This window comes from Callorhinus ursinus, unplaced genomic scaffold, assembly GCF_003265705.2.
Source record: "Callorhinus ursinus isolate GAN/ISIS: 27379988/994484 unplaced genomic scaffold, GSC_fseal_2.0 scaffold4, whole genome shotgun sequence".
NCBI lineage: Eukaryota > Metazoa > Chordata > Mammalia > Carnivora > Otariidae > Callorhinus > Callorhinus ursinus.
This window is the reverse complement of record NW_027397066.1, coordinates 134,243,109-134,265,815: the sequence shown is the minus strand read 5'-3', so window position 1 is coordinate 134,265,815 and position 22,707 is coordinate 134,243,109. Positions and strand designations below refer to the sequence as shown.

The 22,707-nt window shown below is 32.8% G+C and overlaps 1 protein-coding gene across 13 annotated transcripts in view; it reads right to left on the bottom strand.

The window, feature by feature from the left end:
- Positions 1 to 22,707, bottom strand: part of RAPGEF2 (Rap guanine nucleotide exchange factor 2) — a 233,008-nt gene that overhangs the window by 90,895 nt on the left and 119,406 nt on the right. For 10 of the 13 annotated variants that reach the window (XM_073892442.1, XM_073892436.1, XM_073892439.1 and 7 more), the window contains 3 exons: positions 22,349 to 22,424; positions 20,584 to 20,751; positions 18,225 to 18,242 (listed from right to left, as the gene is read on the bottom strand). In XM_073892442.1, the coding sequence (XP_073748543.1) occupies positions 18,225 to 18,242; positions 20,584 to 20,751; positions 22,349 to 22,424 (262 nt within the window). The remainder of the gene's footprint in view (positions 1 to 18,224; positions 18,243 to 20,583; positions 20,752 to 22,348; positions 22,425 to 22,707) is intronic. The other 3 variants (XM_073892437.1, XM_025874392.2, XM_025874396.2) reach the window with 1 other exon arrangement.

Below are 22,707 nucleotides of genomic sequence, written 5' to 3'. Positions count from 1 at the left end.
ACACACACACACACACACACACACACACACACACACACACACACACAGAGTTAATGGCAACCCAAAAACTAAATAATCAAGTTCTACAACTTCCATCCATCTAGCCCATGTCCCACATGTCCATGTGTCCATGTGACAAAAACTCTCCTCCAAGTTTAAGTCAAATTAGCCCCATGCTGATAGTGTCTGACCTTACATGTGAAGGTTTGCCATTGCTTGCCTCTCTGGGAAAATGTGTCACTTCTCTCAAGAAGGAAACTAAATGGGAAAACCTGATAGGTGATGTCAGAAAATCACACATCCTCAGGCACCGTTGCTTTTCTGTGCTGAGACTTGATGTGATTTCTCTCACAATCTGGCTCCGTGCCTACAACCTACATATCTTAAAACTCATGACTGAAATATTGAAATTTTACTATTCCTACTACCTTGTGCATTGAAACACAATTATGCCAGGCTATAATATGCCAAAAGCTGCTTGAGAAATAAAATATAAACTGATGATTTAAGAGAATCCCATTACAGATTTTATACAAACAAGAACTTACACTCACCTTGAAGTAGCCTTAATTTGAGTTTTATCTGCTCCATTCCTTAACCATCTAAATTTGGCAAGTAGCATTAAATAGATCCAGCCAGAAAAAGGACCATGTAACAACCTTCTGTCTTGTGTCAAGAACATCTAATAACTTCCAACTTATTGGTAACAGTGATCCAAAAGACAGAGATTACATTCATAGTTCAGGAAACTACTTATGTAAGGCCTTTCCATGCTAAATTTAATGTCATTGTATTCATTCATATTTTTTCCACCTATTGTGTTTGATTTTTAATTACTATGAAACAGAAAAAAATGGACTGTTCTCAGTAATTATTAACCACATTTAGAATTATGTTTATTTATTTATAGTATCTATACTCTTTATCCATAGATCTCAATGTGCTTTACAAATATTTTAATTAAGCTTAGTCATAAGTCAAGGAAAGCAGTAAAATAATGTATTCATCTTTCATAGAAAATAAACTATAAAATTATAGGTTTGGTAGTTTGGAAGAATACAAAATAAAACTCCAGGTCTCTAATATCATTTACTTCGCTTATCCACTATATATTGATTTCCTCCCTATTCCCCCAACCTGAGAGGAAAAACTATAGAGTTTTGGAGAGATTCTGTGGGAGAAGGTAAAAGAATTTACTCTTTGATATCCAGGAACAAGAAATTTTACAAATCTCATTTCTAATATTTTACTGTTCACCAAAGAAATGACATTTTAAAATGCTGTTTTCTCTATGGATACACCAAACAAATTAAGCACTAAGCCAACACAAAATAAAGTTATCGTAGGAGGTATGGTCAGAAGTTTTTCTTCTCTTCCTAAACCCAGTATATCCCCCCCATCAGTACTACGATTTCAAAGGAAAAGTTGATTATCTAAAGATTCTTTATACCATAACTCAATCCTACATCTCACATAATCTATTCTATCCATCCCTGAGTATACCTCAGACACATCTTCCACGCACATCCTCCTAAAGCTTTCGTAGACAATTTTATTTTTTTCTACTTTGACCAAATAAAAATGGTACTTTGGTTCATTATTAAAAATAATTTTTAAATTAAAAAATTAAAAAAAATAATTTAGTTATGAAATACATGAAAGATACCAACACAATGCCTGATACATAATAATTGTTGAGTAAATACTGAGCTGAATTTAAATACAGGTTTTCACAAATACTGGGAACCTGTTACTTCAATTAACACTTAGTACCAGAAAGACCAAACTAAGAGTCCAAAACTTTCACCCAGATATAGTTCAAAGACAGGTTCCAAAGAAACCTTTACGCTCTTTCTTTTTTCTTCTCAACTTTTTTCTCTTTTTCTTGTTTTTATTTTAATCATCTGGTGCCCATCATGACAAGTGCACTCCTAAATCCTCATCACCTATTTCACCCATCCCCCACCCACCACCCCTCTGGTACCATCAGTTTGTTCTCTATAGTTAAGAGTCTGTTTCTTGGTTTCTCTCCCTTCCTCCCTCCCTCCCTTTCTTTCTCTCTCATTCTCTTTTTCCCTTTCCTCATTTATTTTTTAAATCACATATGAGTGAAATCATATGGCATTTGTCTTTCTCTGACTTATTTCGCTTAGCATTATACTCTCTAACTCCATCCATGTCATTGAAAATGGCAAGATTTTATTCTTTTTGATGGCTGAATAATATTCCATTGTATATATTATGTGTATATATACACTACTTCTTTACACATTCATCAATGGATGGACACTTGGGCTGCTTCGATATCTTGGCTATTGTAAATAATGCTGTTATAAACATAGAGATGTATGAATCCCTCTGAATTGTTTTTGTATTCTTTGGGTAAATACCCAGTAGTGCAACTGCTGGATCACAGAGTAAGTAGTTCTATTTTAAACTTTCTGGGGAACCTCCATACTATTTTCCAGAGTGGCTGTACCAGTGTGCATTCCCACCATTAGTGCATGAGGGTTCCCCTTTCCCCACATCCTCATTAACACCTGTTGTTTTTTGTGTTGTTGATTTTAGCCATTCTTGACAGGTGTAAGGTGATATGTCATTGCAGTGTTGATTTGCATTACCCTGATGATTAGTGATGTTGAGCATCTTTTCATGTGCTTGTTGCCATATGTATGTTTTCTTTGGAAAAATGTCTGTTCATGTCTTCTGTCCATTTTTTTTATAAGCTCTTTATATATTTTGGACACTAACCTTTTTTAGATATGTCACTTGCAAATATCTTCTCCCATTCCAGAGGTTGCCTCTTAGTTTTGTTCTTTGCCTCCTTTGCTGTGCAGAAGCTTTTTATTTTGATACAGTCCCAATAGTTTATTTTTGCTTTTGTTTCCCTTGCCTCAGAGGACTTATCTAGAAAAAAATCTTTGAGGTCAGAGAAGTTACTGTCTTATGCTCTCTGCTAGGATTTTGATGGTTTCAGGTCTCACATTTAGGTCTTTCATTCTTTTGAATTCATTTTTATATATGGTGTAAGAAAGTGGCTCAGTTTTTTCCTTTTGCATGTTGCTGTCCAGTTTTCCAATACCATTTGTTGAAGAAACTGTCTTTTTCCCATTGGATATTCTTTCCTGCTTTGTCAAAGATTAATTGACCATATAATTGTGGGTTTATTTCTGGGTTTTCTGTTCTGTGCCATTGACCTATGTGTCTATTTTTGTGCCAGTACTATACTGTTTTGATTACCACTGTTTTGTAATATAAGTTGAAGTCAAGAATTGTGATACCTCCAGCTTTGTTCTTTCATGATTGCTTTGGCTATTCAGGGTCTTTTGTGGTTCCATACAAATTCTAGGATTGTTTGTTCTAGTTCTGTGAAAAATGCTTTTCGTATTTTGATAGGAATTGCACTGAACATCTAGATTGCTTTCGGCCGTATAGATGTCTTAACAGTATCTGTTCTTCTAATCCATAAGCATGGAATATCTTTCCATTTCTTTGTGTCATCTTGAATTTCTTTCATCATTGTTTTACAGTTTTCAGAGACAGGTCTTTCACCTCTTTGGTTAGGTTTATTATTAGGTATCCTATTATTTTGGTGCAATTGTAAATGGGATTGTTTCCTTAACTTCTCTTTCTGCTGCTTCATTATTGGTGTACAGAAATGCAACAAATTTCTGTAGACTGATTTTGTAACCTTTTACTTGAATTCATTTATCAGTTCTAGCAGTTTTTGGGTGGCTTTTATAGGCTATTTCTTTCTTTAATAAAAAAAGTTCCTGACAATATACTGTTTGTGATACTTTTGATTGATAATTGGAAAATTAACATAGTAACCTAGCCATAATAAATATGCCCAATATTTACATGATGCATGTTAGAAGAGAAAGATTAAAAGATAACATGAGATGGGACACATGCAGAAAAAGAAAATAAAGTAGCCTGTAAGTCAGTGAGAAATTCCAACATCAAGCATGGGGCTTTTCCAATGCATTTATCTGAAAAATGAATAGACTTTAATAGCTTATTTAACAAAGCTTATTTTCCTAGAACCTATTTTAAGAAAATTCCAGACTTTATCTTGATATGCTCAGTTATAGAGGTGAAGTCCTTATACACTGGTACTCAATGTGGGCTCCCTACTACAGTATTTCACAAAGCAACACTCAAAATTCCATAGCAATTATTACCTTTATTACTAGTTTGCCATGTAACATATTCCCTTATAATTAATATATTTAAATGAGCACATGAATTGTTAATTATCCCTCCATTTTTATTGAACAAAAAGGGGACTATTGATTACAAACTGGAATGTCAGTTAGTTGAAGGCAGAGGCCATACATTTTATTTATTTGATATTGTTAATGACAAATTATGCTTTATCTCTTACGCTTAACACACAGTAATTACTCAAAAAAATAATGAATGCATAAGTGATTCCACTTAAACTCTTCCAAACTACCCTGTGAAATATTATTATACCAGCTTTAAGATGACGAAACAGACACAGGATAATTGCATAACCATAAAAGATGTCCAATTTGTTTACCGACAAAATTAGGTGTTTTAAATAACTTGACAGGTGAAGAGAGTAGGCTAAAACCAGAACATTTAAATTTAACAGGGATAAATATAAACATCTACACGCATACTATCAAAATGTCACTTGCACAATTGCAATATAAGGGATATCAGGCTGGAAGAACAATTCACAGGGGTGGAAGGAGGTGGGAAGAATTATCTATAAAATTGAGCTGACTAAAAGCTCCATATGAGCCAATACACAATACCTTACAACTCATATAATTATGAGTTACGTCATCAGACATATAATGTCCAGAGCAAGGAAGACAAAGTTCTAGTATAATCTACACTGTAGGGTACTGCAGGACCTTATGTAAGTGGTAGCAACCCAGTTCTAGACATCATAACCTAGGAGAAAAATGAGTAACTGTTGTACTAAGAGCAGAAAACCTAGATGATAAGGTGTTTAGGAAAGTACCAGAAGTTAGGAATGTTTAACCTAGAAAAGAGGCTTAGTGTAGTAGGCTTTCTATCTGAAGCACAATTATATGAAAATGGAATATGAATATTCATTTGTGTTGTTTTAGAAGAAATCTAGAACCATTAACTAAAATTATAAAGAAGCAGATTTCAGCTAAACATAAGGAAAAGTTTCTTCATAATTATCCCTTCCCTTAAATAAATAATAACTGTTATGATTTTCTAAACCCTTACTTTGTACTAGGCATTAGGGTACAATTTTGACACATTATGTAAGGACTATCTTGCAAATATCAGTGCTAGTTGCAATTAAAAATCTTACAGCAGAGGCTGAATGTCAGTGATTCTATAGAGAAAAATAAATTGTATTAAGTGGTTTGACTGGGAGATTCCTAAAATCCTTTCAAGTTCTTAAGGTTATCTAACAGCTATTTTTTTTAAAGATTTTATTTATTTGTCAGAGACAGAGCACAAGCAGAGGGAGAAGCAAGCTCCCCGCTGAGCAAGGAGTCCAATGAGGACTTGATTCCAGGACCCTGGGATCATGACCTAAGCCGAAGGCAGATGCTTAACTGACTGAGCCACCCAGGTGCCCCTCTCATACAGCTATTACCAAATATTAGCTGGTAGCAAAACGGGGATAAAAGGGATGATATGATATAGAACAAAAAAAAAAACCAATGAATGGAAAAAATCTGTCTTGTAATAAGATTTCCTGCTAGTAACTATTCCTTTATTCTGAGATTTGTCTTCCTTATTTTGGCAGTTAGAAGGGAAATATTAAAATGCTCTTACTTTTTAAAAATTATACTGCTAATTAGACAATAGATTAGAGATATTTTTAAAATCCTTAGCTCATAAATTAAAAGTTGCCAAGTTTAGAAGAAGGTAAGTGAAAGATGATTTTCTTAATGTTAACAATAATTGATTAAAAATTATACATAACTGGAGGGGCGCCTGGGTGGCTCAGTCATTAAGCGTCTGCCTTCGGCTCAGGTCATGTTCCCAGGGTCCTGGAATTGAGCCCCGCATCGGGCTCCCTGCTCCGCGGGAAGCCTTCTTCTCCCTCTCCCACTACCCCTGCTTGTGTTCCCTCTCTTGCTGTGTCTCTGTCAAATAAATAATATCTTTAAAAAAAAAATAAAAATTATACATAACTAGATAATCAGTTTTACAAAATGTTTTTTAAATCCCTTGAAATTACTTAATATATGTTTTCAATATTCTTAAATATTACCAAAACTTCCAGTATTTTCTGGTGCAGAAGCAAACAATTTTATGACTTTATTTTTTCATCTCTAAAAACCATGACTACATTCAGACAACTGTAAGTTGTTTTGATTCATTAAAAAGTCATACTTACAAAAAATCTTTAAGATTTGGCTTTTGTTAGTTATAATATTAGTGAAACTAACTTTTAAAATACATTAATTACATAGTCATCTTTGCTACAAAATGGTACTACTTAACAGTAAAAACCCATTTCTGCATTGGAATGAAACTAAAGGTTAAAGAGGGGGAAAAAATGCTGTGCTTTATTGATGAGAGAGATGGTTTGAAAAGGAAAAGTACTTGCAACAAAAATACTGATGAATCAACCAAAGCCTATTATCGCTGCCAATATAATTTAGTAATTATTTTTCACATTGGACATTCTATGCTCTAGCCTATGTCTTTTAAAGGTACTTAAATAAAAGGCATTTAAGTGGCTGAATTATTTGATACATATCTCTGAGATCAAATTTAAAGTTCAAGTAACATAGAGCAAAATATGTTAAGTTCATTTTTTCAAATAAATAATTTTAAGTATCAGGAATAGAAAAGAAAGATGTCTAGGTTTGACTCTGAGTACCATAGACATTGAACATGTAACTTAACCTCTTTGACCTTAGCATGCTTATCTCCTATCAGTGGAGACACCAACACCTAAGTGTTTAGAACTACAAAGTTTAATTGACAAAATATATGAGATAATACCTAGCCACTGGTATATATCATAAGGATTCAATAAGGGTAAATTTTATTCCTTCCAAGATATTCTAAAAAGTCAATTGCACTCAAGGTTTGGGCAATCCATTACTTAATACTTTATAGATGGCTAGGATTAATATCCTTGTGCAGATATCCTTGTGTAGAACTGCTAATGTAGGTAGATCTAAATTGCCACTCCTAGAGGAGCCTGGGTGGCTCAGTCAGTTAAGCGTCTGCCTTCGGCTCAGGTTGTGATCCCAGAATCCCGGGATCAAGCCCCACATCGGGCTCCCTGCTTCACGGGAAGCCTGCTTCTCCCTCCCCCACTACCCCTGCTTGTGTTCCCTCTCTCACTGTCTCTCTCTCTCTCTCTGTCAAATAAATATTTTTAAAAATAAATAAATAAATAAATAATTTTAAAAAATGCCACTCCTAGAAATATTCAGTAATGCTAACTTTGTTAGTTTGATCCAAAGACACCAATGTACAACCAAGATGCTGCTCAGCACCTATTATATACTACACTGTATAAAAAGTATACTACGGCATACGAGATACTATCTGCTTCTAAAGACTATTTTCTCTTTAGGAATTTAATTTTTAACAAACATACTCTCACTTTTAAGATCCAATGTCTTGGGTGGCTCGGTCGGTTAAGTGTCCAACTCTTGATTGCAGCTCAAGTCATAATCTCAGGGTTCTGAGACTGAGCCCCATGTCGGGCTCTGCTCTGGGCATGGAGCCTGCATAAGATTCTCTCTCCCTCTCTCCCTTTGCCCCTCCCCCCTACTCTTTCCCTCTCAAAAAAAAAACAACAAACTAATGTCTTCAAATAAATATCAAAATGTGTAGGTTTTCATAATGGTTGAATAATCTTCAATCTAAGAGAAAAATGACAATGTTTATAAATGGAAGCATTAATCAATAGACTTCACAATCAGGAGTAGAATTGAGACTGTCCCTCTATTGTAATTAAATATATTCCAGACAGGCAATGCTTCCAAGTAAATTTGCCTGGAAAATAATTAAATATAGAAGATTGTCTCAATATAGAAAATATTTTAGATGCCAGAGAAATTTTTTAAGTGTTCTCTTGAAAAAGAAGTCAGCCTACGATATATAACCATATGAGCTCAAGATGACAACATTCAATCGTCCTTCTCATAAATAAATGAACAAAGCCCAAACCACACATCTAATTTTTCCCTCTCCTTAAAAGCTCTAAAAAAGGCAGAGTATTTTACCTAATCATATTTTAGTTGCACTTTGAAATTTTCAATTACCACCATGCTGATATTTTTAAATAATACTCAAATAATTAATCGTATATATCAGACTATTATAATTGTTAAAATTGTTCACAACTGGCCAGATGGATCATATTCATGGAAGATTATAGCTCCTGGTTGTGCCATAAAGTAGCAGTTCATTGTATCAACACATAACCATAAATCTATAATTAAATATTAAACAGAATAAGGTAGTCACTTATTCATTCTACATTTGACCCCCAAGACTTAAGTGGGTAAGTTAGGAAACAAGAAATCAGGGATGAAATTTAGAAATCATCCTGGACAGCTGAACAGTGTGACAGACCTAAGCAAAATGTATTGTTCATCATATAAAGTGCTCACTAAAAGACTGCCTTAGAACAAATGTACAACAAAACCTATTTTTCTTGATGGCTTATATTTTATAGGTTTTTCAATGACAAAAAGCAAAATAAAAATCTGCTGTACCAAAATTTAAAAATATATGCCATTCAACCCAGTGGACTTATAAGATTAAAAACAAAACAAAAGCTCTTAAGATATTAATATATTATACTCAAACAACTACCAAACATGGTATTTACAATAAAGGTAAAAATACAGTAGGGAAGAAAATGAGACAACTATTTAAAGGAGACATTTCTCTATGTGAGAAATAATACACAAACCTATAGTAACCACTAACCCCATAAAATATTCATATGGACATTTCAGCTTTCATCAAGGGAAACCCACCTACAATTTGAAATCTGTGGAGCAGGGACATTTTCAGTTCCTTTCCAAAGGCAGCTCTATCCCGTCAGATTTTTGCTTTAGTAGTTGATTACTGAATCACATTGAACCTCTGAGCACAATCAGTAGTAAATCCCACACTTTGTGATGACAAAGGAAACTAGCCAAATAATGTCTTAACACAAGCAGGACAAGCGGATGGAAAAGACTGAAGACAGAATCTTCATTTGGACACAAAACAAAACAAAACAAAAAGAGTCAGCAGAAAAAGACAGAAAATAGGTACCCAAAGTAGAGGATAACAAAGAGAAAAGAATTCAACTCTAAAAAAATAGGAAGTAGAGTTTTGAGAAGAAAAAGTTTTAAATATATTGCTAGGTTATTTATTCATTTTGTGCTATCAAACTGGGAATAATTTGTAATAAATTGGATTAGATTATCTTGAACATTAACAATGAATGTTGTAATCACAGAATGTTGTTAAAACTACCCATGGTGATTTTTTCTTTTTGAGGGTATTGGGGGACGAGGACCTAAAACTACTCTTACTGATATTGGCATAAGACCCCAAATCCATTTTTTAAATATTATCTAACAGACATTTTACAGTTATGATTACTATACTTTCATTACCATACAAAATTGGACATAAACATTTTAAATATTTTTTAATTCTACATAATAGCTCATAATTATCTTAATAGGGAAGGGGTGTTAACTTTTTTGGGGGGCGGATGGGAGAGTAGATAAAATTCCTAAAAGGAAAAAAGCTCTAAATCAGAAATGCTCAATTAAGTAAAAATGTCTATCTTTAAAAATCACTACAGTAACTACAAAATGGATTGTTGGTAACCATCCAATACAATTAATACATTTAAAAATACAATTATTTAATGTAAAGCATTTTAAAATTCTTCTGATTCTACCCAAAGTGAGCTTGGGATCTTTCCATTTTCTCCCAGTATCTATAAAGGAATTAGGCAGCAAAGAGGAAAAGGAAGCAGTGAGAAAAATCATACAGGAAACAAGGTTAGGGTCAGCTTCAGAGGTATGGGAACCTATGCAGTCACAAAGGACTCTGTTCAGAAGAGTCCCTGCACTTGGGAAAACTACTTTTATTTTAAAGAACAAGCAATGGACAAACTATGGTTATTCAGAATTAGATATTTGGCAGATATTTTCTTGAAAATGAACAAACCAAGCTTGTCACTTCAAGGAAAACAGCTGATAGTACTTTGTTTGCCAATGATAAAAATTTTAGCTTTCAAGTAAAAATTAGACTTTTGCAAAATTTATATCCAACACCATAAGCCTGACAGCTTCCCAGTAAGTGAGACTTTTTTAATGAGACTGGTGGTGATATTAATGTGATTTTTTTTTGATATTGTATAATACCCCAAAATTTGGATGACAGCCTAATTTACTGACCAATGCATGATGTTACAAAGTCATACATGAGCCATATGGGCTTTAATAAAAGAGAGTAACTTCCCTGACACAGCTTTACATTCTTTATTGCAACTAAATTTTTAAGAAATGACCACGTGTCAAATTTTGGTGAAGTATATCAATAAGATTTGAAAAAGCTGTTAAAATACTCCTGCCTTTTCCAACTACCTGTGTGAGGTCAGATTTTCTTCATATACTTTATATACTTGAACCAGAAGAGTATATCATAACAGATTGAATACAGAAGTTCATTTGAGAATCCAGCTGCTTCTATCAGGCCAAATACTGAACAAAAGTATAAAACAACATTACTTTTTTTTTTTTGTATTTTTATTTATTTGACAGAGAGAGACACAGCGAGAGAGGGAACACAACCGGGGGAGCGGGAGAGGGAGAAGCAGGCTTCCCACTGAGCAGGGAGCACAATGCAGGGCTCGATAAAGTATAAAATGCATATAAATTTTCTTCTATAATTTAACCTGCTTAGGTTAAGCCTTTCTTTCACCTTAAAGTGTATTTAATTTTTCTAAATTTTCTTTTAAAAAAATTTTATTTATTTGAGAGAGAGAACATGAGCAAGGAGGAAGGGGCAGAGGGAGAAGCAGACGCCCCTGCTAAGCAGGGAGCCGGATGTGGGGCTCGATCCCAGGACCCTGGGACCATGACCTGAGCTGAAGGCAGACGCTTAACGACTGAGGCACCCAGGTGCCCCGAAAAACAACATTACTCTTCTTATAAAATTTTTTTGTTTTGTAAAATATAGTTATTTTTCACTAAAAAAAAAACCCTTATGTAATATATAATAGGTTACTATTTTTATTAATTAATAATTAAGTATTTTTAAATTTCTCAGCTTCAATGTCTAGTATGGCAAACGATGATACAGATAACTCATATAAACAAAAGCTTGTTGGAGCTCTCAAAAAGTTTTAAGAGTACAAAGGAGGCCCAAAATGAAAAACTTTGACAACTATAGCTCTAAGAGATGAACTAGAAAATAATCAGCCTTTTTGCTCTTTTAAGGATTCCACAGTTATCAAACATCCATAGATTCCTTTAAGACAAAATCCTGTGTTTACATGAAATACAACTTCAGCTGAACCCTCGAACACCTTAATCTGCTTGCGGAATGGTTAGTTGCTCATACTCTTCCAGTCTAATTAAAGTTAGGAAAATGTTCGTACCACAGAGACATAAAAAGACCAAAGCTATCAAGTGCTCATCAATAATGCCCACTGTCAAGGGCATCAATATCATCAAGAATATCAATGATGCCCAAGTACTCTCCACTAGATCCCACTTAGTTGGGATGCTCATGCTTATGTCACAAATTAACAAATGGCAAAATGATCTTTTTTTTCCAAAAACTTTCCTGAATATTCCAAAATTCCTGATGATTCAGCTTTTTTAAGGTTCAGTTTAAAAACTGTATAAAAAAATGGATAGAAAGTAGAAGTATGCTAATAATTAGTGAAAGGAAAATGTCACAACTTATTTTGAGATTTATCTTTATTTTCTAACATCTGCAAATGCCTTCTGGATTGTACCAAAACCACAAGTGACCAATTATTGTTACTATCCTCATAGATATCTAAGTAAAAATCAAGACAACCTGAATATTTTCTTTTTCATTCTTAAAATCTTCCCTTCTCAATTAGTCTGCCAATCAGTCATCCCAAGGAGCAATTCACATTTCAGATTGGCTCACTCTACTGTCACATTCACATCTCCTCTAGGCTAGCAATTCCAAATTCCATGTTACATCCAACTAGCACCTATGTTTCACTTGAAAGAGAGAAAGGAAGACCTAAGAAAAATAAAGGACTACTTGATCCCATACTAAGTCCATAAGAAATTGCTCTAATACAATTACTCAACAGATTCTATAATTATTTTTTTTCCAAAATACCTTAGTCATTTTTCAGCCTCTGTGTAATTTAAACCACAGAGGATATTTGGTACAATGTGAACTGCATATGTTCAAGTCAGTCAAAAGTTTACTACCGATATTCTTAACACTACTGAACTATACCTTTAAAAATGGTTAAGACAGTAAATTTAATGTTATGTGTTTCTTACCTAAAAAAAGAAAAGAAAAAAGAAAAACCACTGAATTATGCACTTTAAGTAGGTAAACTGTATGGTATGTGAATTATAATTCAATAAAGCTATTCTTTTGTAAAAGTGTTAAGTCCCTGCTCCTAATCATTTGCTTTTTTGTTTTGTAGCAAAGGTTTGAAAAAAGGTTTACTACTGAGATATGGATGACTAATTTTTCTTGAAAGAATAAGTGGGAGATCTTATATACATAAATATGTATAACATATAGTAGGCATTTTAATAATTAATTTAAATATTTCCTTTCACAAGTGATTTAAACCTAACACCTATGCACTGAATACAAACCTAGAGTTTCTTCCAGAGTATCTTCTAGCTAATAGAAAGGTATTTCTACTTAATGTTTCAACACTGGGTTCAAAATCAAAAAAGAATATTTCTAGTCACCTGTTATTTCAAACAGTGAAACAGACAACTTACTGATAACTTAATTGTAAAAAGATCAATTCAGCACTGTTAGGAAATAGGTCTGAATATCAAAGGAGATTTTCGCAAAGAAAAGAGACATTTTTCAAATCAGCATGTAGCACTGCAAAATCTCATAAAGAAAAAATCACATAAGAAATGAAACAGCCTAAGATGAAAAGGATCTTTGCTGTTGAAACTAAAAGCTAAATTTCAGCCAAGTATGTTTAAAACATATACAAGCACAGACAGTCACCAGTGTTCACAATTAGAGGCAGGACAAAGTAGCAGTGGTCTCTCTGACAAATAAATTGCTTGAAATATTGCATGACTTGCTACACAACACCCTTATTACTTTCAATTTCCAAGTGCAACCAAAAGATGGGTCCAATTATGACATCAAGACAAGCTTTCTTTCAAAATGGAATGAAAGAACAGTAAATCCCAATGGACACGGGAGTTCTGCAGCAGAGATGATGTAATATATAAAAATAGACATCCTCTAACAGAAGCTGAAACTTGGGTAAACAGCACACTGCATACTATTCTCAACTGCCTTGCATGAATTTGCAATGCATGCTGTTAATAGCGCAAGAGAAATCATTTCATGTTTTAAACTATTTCCTGATTTACATTTCAATTTTGATACACACTCTATAGTATAATTTCCCAATCTGTATAAATTAAATGAACATAAATACCTGATTATAACTGCAAGAAAGAGAAATAGTCCCCCCAAAGCAAGGAAATGGAGCCCACTGCAGCAGTTTTTCCATGCTGCATTTTGTTAGAAATTGCAGCACACATGGCACAGAATTGTTACGTCCACCTATTGTTCAAAGACCTTTCCACAGGGAGCTTTCTGCAGGATTTTAAAATGCAACATGATCTAGGTGAAGAGGAACCAGTAAACCTGCTGATAATGGGTGTGAAAAGCAAAGAGTATTTTTGACACTCTAAGATTCTGATGCAAACATAAAACATGAGGCATGCATACAATAACTAGGATCTAGCAAAACTTGTGTTTTTGGTTTTTTTTAATATATACATCACTACTGTCTAACACTCTCTCCACAACTTTCTTTTCCATTCTTTACCAATTCAGTTTTCACATTTCTATTGGGCTTTCCTGGATTGAAGAACATTTTCCTTTGAGCCAAGACATTAAGAAACCATGCCTGATTCCTCAAGTGCCCTGTCTATGTGCCTCCACTGTATCTAGAATTCCCTATATTTTAGTTGCGCATTTATTTATCTATATCCCCTAAGAAACTAAAAGGACAATAAGGGCAAAATATGCCTGTCCTCTAGACCTTCATAGCCCTAGAGTCTGGCACAAACCTGAAACAAGGTGGGCACTCCTGATAAATATTCATTAAATGAATAAAATATGTAAATGAAAATACTGAGCTTTCCTCTCTATGATACAAGAAAGAGAATACACACATTTCCTGAAACTCCATCCTATTATAATTCAGAGAGGCACTGATGACATTATTGAAGACAAAGGCTTTAGGTTTAATTAAGCGAACAAACGCTTGACGAATTTAAAGAAGAATGAAAATGTCAAAATAATTAAGACATTTCCCCTGTATGTGAATATTTTCTATTTAAGCATATAAAGATTTTTTAAAATATCATATGAATAAATCATAGTCAGGTATAATATGATGTGAACTGATTGTTATAAGTTAAAATCCTAAGACCTTAATATTCTAGGAAATTTAGTAAATATACAAGTCATTGATATATTGCTCAAAACATATTCTCTTACTGTTAGGCAGCAAATATTGTATTAAACTAAGAAGACTTCAGTAAAAAATTAAATAGATAAGTGAAAAAGCAAAGCCATAACACGAGTGAAAACACTATTTCTAATGCAAGAATAGTCCACATCAAAAAGACTGTCAAAAGTACATAATCACAAACTGTAATTTTTCATTTGTTTCAGTATCTGACAATTTTTGAAACTAAACAAACCTACCAAGTAGTCCTTAACTAAAAATGAAACCAACTTAAATCTATCTTAAAAAAAAATCTACTTCAGAGAAATATAACTTAGGAATGATTATATAACCATTATTAGAAATAGAACTTGTCTTATATTATTATAAAAAATGGAACTCATTTCCATAAGCCTCATGCATGGATCAATCTTATTACATTGGTGCCACATTTTATAGATATTGTATTATCACTGACTATAATACAAAAATTATTCCCATTATGTTAATATTACATTGTATTCAACTTACATTATATTAACTTAATAATTTTATGCACTTTTTATTACCTTTTATACATCTGCACCAAGAATTTTAAACTAAGCCTAATCTACTGAAAAATGTAATACATAATTATTAAACAGTGCTTTGAAGTGTATATTCATATTGTAGAAAAGGACTACTAATAAAATGTGTGGCAGATATCTTTTTATATGATCAACCGGTTTCCATTATTTCAAAAATTTTGCATTGATTGAAATTTTATGAATATGTTTTATGTTATACTGTGTTCAAATCCTCCTAATTCAAATTTGTATAAAACAGAGCCATTCCTTGGGAAAATGTCCTTTGGGACAGTGTGTGAGCCTGCTTAGACCTGATCAAATAAAACATTCCAAGATTAAAGAAAACAACAACAACAACACAAAATTAAATGTCACAAGGCCATCTTGGATTTTGACTGTCTCTTCTCATTCTAAAACAATTACTAGTCATGGACATTCCAAATATTACTTAAACTAAATCAAATCTCATAAAAATATTTGGCTAAGAAATTGTGACAACTGAGGAGTACCAATCCTTTTAATTTGTAATCTACTTTTTTTTTCATATTTTAAAAGAGGTCACTTTCATTCATTGAGTTTATTGTATTCTGCAGTATAGAATAATGTGAAGAGCTCTGACTCTGGAGCCAGACTTCTGGGGTTAGGATTCTGGCTCTATTACTAATATTAGCTGTGTGTCCTTAAGCACACGCCCTAATCTTGTTCTTTCATTTCCTAATCTGTAAAATGTACTAATAATAATCCATTCCTCACAGGGTAGTTATGTATATCAAATGACTTAATTTATGTGAAATGTTTTAGAACAGCAGTACATACATAGGTAATACTCTGTAGATGTTTGCTAATTAAACTATTAAAAAAAAAAACTAGAGCCATCTGTTGGAGGTAAGTAGGAATAGGAAGTGGAAAGTCAATCAGAACTTCACAGCACGAGCAGCACTTCAGCTCTTCCAGCCTTTCTAGGCTGCAATGTCTGTTGGTACATGTGAACTCCGCGGAATAGACAGGACAAGTTTTCTTCAGTCTTCAATCTAATGTCTCTGTCTAATTTTGTTCTTTCTAAACTGAGAAGAGAGCAGAGCTCTCTTTTTATTAAAATAAAAAAAGAAATAAAAGATGACAGAACAAGTATGTACCAGTCTCCCCATCGACTACAATCAGGTAAGTTAAGTCCTCCCCTTAAATATCTTCTAGAATAAATCACAAATTCCTAGAATAAATTACCCATAAATATAGACAGGCAGGGTCTGTAATCATGGGTAAAAATAAACAAAGCTTTTTTCCCCTATCCTACTCTGAACCCAGAGACAAAATAAACATGTCCAAAGTCTAAAGAGACTGACCCCAAATTTTTCAGCCTCTGCCAAGAACCTTATCTACTACCTGCCTCTATTTTCATTATCTACCTTAAGACTGAAAATTCATGCCACATCCTCTTTTCTGGCAATCTTAAATACAGCCTCAACCTCAAAGCATCAAAATGTAGGAAAATGTTCATGAAAGCCATCTCCAATATTCCCTTCTCACTGCATTTTAAAATGCTGATTATTCTCTCTGCAAACCTCAGAGACTTGCCTTGAAAAAATGTCTTGAAAACACTCCACATGGACTATTTGAGTACTCACGTTTCTGAAGAAAATGATTATAATCGGTTTAAAACTATTGTGACACATCTAATTTTAAAAAGTGTACATAAAGTATATATCATAACTCAGTGTACATCTTCAATTCAATTCCTACTTCTAAATGTGAATTAGACTAACTAGTAATTTTTCCTATTAAAGAAGAGAAAGATTATGTACTGATGTATCTCTTAAAATATTAAAGTTATATATTTTTAGAGTATACTTTTACCAGATAAAAGCCCAAAACACTGGGGCAATTTTAAAAAGTATACAATTACATCAAAATTTTATAAAATTTACAAATGGTATGAAAATGTTTAAGATTTACCACATCATTTTAAAATGTAGCAGTGCTTCTCAAGTACAATATAGCAGCAACCTGTGGCATTTTAATATGCATTCTCTTGCATAGAACATAAAGTTACTGCCTCATTTTAATTTGAAACTCTATAAAAATATTTCATGCTTTCAGGCAAGGTCACTATAGTAGCCAAAGATATTATATTGACAGTCGACTTCCTCTAATGTGAATTAAATTATACATGATCTTTTTCCTGGGCAATAAGAAAACACAACCATAAGATTTTACTAAGTTACTTAACCAATTCCTTTCCAGAGATAAATCAGTTTTCCTTCCTTTACTCCAAATTCCCTGATAACCCCCAATCTGACCCCCAGTTTCAAAAGAGTAACACTGAATATCATAAATTAGTCATGTGTTGGCATGAAAGAAATGAGCAAAGGTATTATTATAGGCTTTTTGATTAAAATATAGAATGAAATAAAGCATGAATTCTGGTTAAAAATAAAGTACAAATAAGAAAACACAAGCGTTTTTAAACTCTCATTTCCTTTTTGACTAAGCCTTTACTCTATCTGACTAAAATTTTACTTGTAGTCTCCCAAAATGCTCTCATACTGGAATTCCTGAAATTTAAAGCTTTTACCTACAGCATCATTTAAAATGTAAATTTCTAGTGGATTTCCCATAAGCTTTTGCATAAAAAGCAATTAAATTTCCATTACGTCTACCTGTCTTTTTCTCTTCATTTCTTTACTTGCAAATCATGTTAGTTAAGAACAGTGCTTCCACTCATTCTTAAAAAAATAAAATAAAATAAGTAGGTTGCACTTAGGTGGACCTAAGGTGGACAAGATGGACAATCCATCACTACATCCGCACAAATAGACTGTGCCATCACCTAAACCATTTTTTGTTTTAAGAGATTTTACTGAATCAGGGCAAAATACAAAAGAACAAGACCAAGCCAAACACATCAATATTATAAACTCGTTAGTTACAATGCAAATTCACAAATAAACTTAGGTTAGTATTAGGAGACCACACACAAATTACAATACCTGAGATTTAGTGCATTCCTTTGAGCCAAAATGAAATGAGTGCCATAAAAGAGGAAAGGAAAAGATGAACATTATCAGACATGCTATAGTATATCTGCCAAAACGAAGATAATGTTAAAATTAGGTTAAGAATGACCATATAGAATTGGCTGTATGTATAATGTTCTTTATGTTTTTTAGCCATGCACTTGAAATGCACTTGAAATCATTTAAAATCACCTGTGAAGTATGATCATGCATCTTCTAAATAAACTTTTCACCCTCAGTCCCACTCTACTAGGGTTCTTTCAAAGAGAAATATTTCTGTTAAGAATAAGTAAATATAACTTAGGACTAATGAAGAATAATAATCTTCATTTCACCCTTTTTATCCTGTGGCACCATATATACAAAACAAAATCTTGTTGTTTTCTATGTTAAAATCATATATTTGGTGAAATAATAAATATTATATAAATATAATGAAAACACACCTTGCACACACAAAACAGGATCCAATATTTTCAATTATGACCATGTTGCTGCCAATCTGAACTCACCCAGTAAAATTAATACCAACATGTCACATATTAGTAAGCTAGTACATGATCCATTAGTAATCAAGTTAAATTTTTCCTCCTAGCACTGAATATTCCCTAATAAAAGTACCTATTGACCAGGTAAGATATTTATTAAAACCATTAAATTAAAATAAAAAAGTAATCTTATAATAATAAAAACCCTGCACATTTTTTTAAAAATCAAACCAAAAAGGGAAGTCACGTAGGGAAAGTGAAATATTCCATAAAGGGGGGAACAAATGGGAATTAAAGAGAAAAACAGTTATAGGACTCCCCCAACTTAAGTGTGAAAAACAGGACTATAAAATTAAACCAATCAGCTTTAACACTAAATTTTAAGTAATTCACACTCCCACTATCTTAGTATGGAATCTGATTTGGAAAAATAATTCCAGAGCAGAAAGAATATTAACAATATCAGCACCAGGCTAAAATAATATATGGAACTATTAATATGTACAACTATTTTTAATCCAAATTTCCTTCTTCCATGATGCTTTGTCAACACTAAAAATACTACCTTCTTTTACAGATAATGGTAACAAAAAAACCTTTCATAGTTGTTTTTTTTTATACTAAGTCTCTCCAAAGGACAAACAAAGCCCTCTTTATGATGAGCAAAAAGCTACCCTTTCCAAAGGAGCTCAATGAAATGATTCAACTATAAAATTCATGTTAAATTAAAATAGTGCATGGGTAGTGAAAGGAGTAGGCGGGTAGCTGGTGGTCAAAACTGCTTAAATATTCACACACAAAGAGCTCTCAGAAATAAAACATATGAAGTGTGTGTATAAAGTGTATCATATCACTAAAAGTTACGAAAAATTGAGTATATAATTTTAAGTCTATATATTTTCCCATGTATTTTGCATTTATACTTATTTGCAAAAGGAAAGAAAAGTGCAGGTAAGCAAAACAAATGAGAAATGTAAAATAGCTGTCAATTACCTATTTTTATGTTTTTCCTATTTTTATTTTAAAATTAATTTCACATATAATGACTACTCACTTAACGGTATTTATGTGCAGACAAGCCATCTTAGACTCTATTATGACATATATAAGAACTAATGTTACTTTCTTTTTGAAAATAGAAATCCTCAAATATATTCTCAGGGGAAATGAGCATAATGCAGCTAAGCAGAAAGAAAGGAATAAGAAAATAAGGTCCTAAAACTGACTTTATTGGGGTCTTGTACAAATCACTCATTATCGGTGCCTTGTTTCCGCAAACATAAAAATACTTCATCAAATATTTATGAAATAAATGATGATCAAGTGGGCTACAGCATTTAAGAGGATCTTTGAACCTATCAGAAATACTTCAGATCATCTTTACATTGGGATTTTAAAAAGCATCACTTCAAATTATGTTTTCACTTCAGTATATTAAAAACAAAAAAAAATTATCAGGTAATATTCTCACAGTGGTATGCAAAGTATGAAAATAACATAATTTTTATATATCTACTTTTGAAATAAAAAGTAAGTCTGATGCCAATCACTGGGGTAGGAGCAGGGGAAGTTCAAATTTTAGATTAAGGTAAGAACTTAAAATATCCCAGTTACAACTGCATCACTGTTCACAAAGCTAATCCTCAGAGGACATTTTAAGAAATAAAAAGACTAAACAATGTCTTTTGATAACTTATCTCAATGCTCCTTAAAACTATTCATACTATATGTATTTCCAGCACATATCACAGAAAGGAATTATTCAATTAAAATAGGAAATGCACATCTCTTCAAATTCCCAATAAAAAACTAAAGATTAAAAATATTATATTTTAATAACTTACCGTATGATAGCCTCGAGGCAAAGGTGGTTTGCCCACAGGATAAGGATCCACAGTGTCAATGATTGTTTGTCTTTCACCTTTCTGGTTGATTTTCCTAAATCTCCTTCGAGATTGTCGATGAGAAGCTTGACGCTGAAAATATTCTTCATTTTCATCCATATAGTCCACCTGAAATAAAACCCCCCAAAAATTTATGTCTTCAAACACAACATTCTATATTAAGATTAGATGCAGAATAAAACTTACAGACAAGTCCATATTCATTCATTTTGCAAAGACATTTGTGGACAAACTATCATGACAGACTAAGTGTCTGAACTTCTCTGGAACTAATTGGTTTTGAGTAACTTTTCTTTTATGAAGAAGCATTTTCAGTTCCACTTAGGACAATATGAGTAACTCTTGAATTTCCTGCAGTTTCAAAGGGAAGGATATTTTCAGCAATCTTTGTACTGATTTATTAGTGAAAGAACTCACAGGATACATTGCCTCGCATTATGAAAGCAACTGCCTCATTGTCCTAACCCTGATATATGTGAGTAAAGCTGTAAAAACCCCCAAATCCCAAATGACTCAAACAGGACTGCTAGCAGAATGGCTTTGGTAGATTACCTAAGGGTTTCTCTTCCTACTTTCAATCTGTATTCAGTTTCTCTTCTTATAAATAGTGTTATTTAAAAAAAAAAATCCTCATTTTCAACATTTTAGAAACTGATGAATGGACTAACCAGAATAAAAGTTACGTTAGGACAATCCTCGTCAAACTTATATAATGAAAATGTGATTACTCACAATCAAGGCATACTAAGATTCTAAGACTATTCTCACACTGGCAAACTTAGGAGTTTGTATAATATCAGCAAGTATAAAATCCTCAAAGAATTCTGAAGATCAAAAGTCCCTCAGAGAAACACAAAATAGCACTAACAGAGGCCAAAATCTCTAGGATATATCTAAAATGCTTTTCAAGACCTGGTGCTGGAAGCTCCTATGTAACCACCCACATTTTTCCAGTCCTCGATCTTTACTCACCACTATGCTACTTTCTCACTGAAGAGTAAATTTTGTGAAATTTTACCAAAGGTTTTCACTAGCTTTGACAAGGAAGTTTTCATTCTGATGAATTCCTCTCCTACATCATAGGGAAAAACCCTAAATCTTCTCTGAAAATAGACTTAGAGCTTTCTACCAAGTACTTTACTAAATGTGAATAAAAAACATCCACCATCTTCTACATTAGGCCAGAAAGTTGGGGGACTAGTATGCTGGTTAGACACTCTGTTGAAATCTTTATCTCTCTTTTTACCCGAATTGTAGGATTTAAAAAATATACTGATATAGGACATAGATAAAAAACAGAAATTGATTTCCTTATGTTAACTGTTGCCTGAATACATACCACCTTGACTCATCTGAAGTATTTCACTCATTCCAATTAATATTTGGAGAGATAAAGTCCTGCAATTCAAATATTCCCCCCAAATTTCAATTAAATGCCATTATGATAGATTGATTTGACTAAGTTCAAGCACATAACATATATGTACTTGCCCCTTTTGAGTCTTCTATCTTTTTCATTTCACTGAATCTTATAAATAATTACAATATAATGATTATAAACTCAGATTCCTAATAAAAATTATGAAATAAATATATCTAAAGTTATAAAATATATAAATACACATATATTATAAGAACTTAGTTAAAGGGCTTTACTTTATAATTTTTTTTTTAGGGAAAAAAGTCTTCACAGAAGTATTCTTACCACAATCATTTCAGAAGGCTCTAAAACAATGCATTCACAGCCACGCCTAAAGCTTCCTGCAGAACGCTTGCCAAAACTAGGAAGGAAAAAAAAAAGATTTATGAAATATAAATTGTAAATTTGGGCCAATTCTCTAAATAAATGAAAATGAAAAACAAAAACAACCAGTAGAGAAAGAGAAACTCTTTAATCATTATTTACACCGAATGACAAGGAACCATTCAATTTCTTAAATTTCAGACATACATTTTTCTGGAAAATTCCAATATTGTTTTCAAACTGATAATGTAAGTATCAGAAAATCTGTACGAATGTGTTTTATGTTAGGCTGTTTTAAATTATTCCCAGTTAGATGAAGA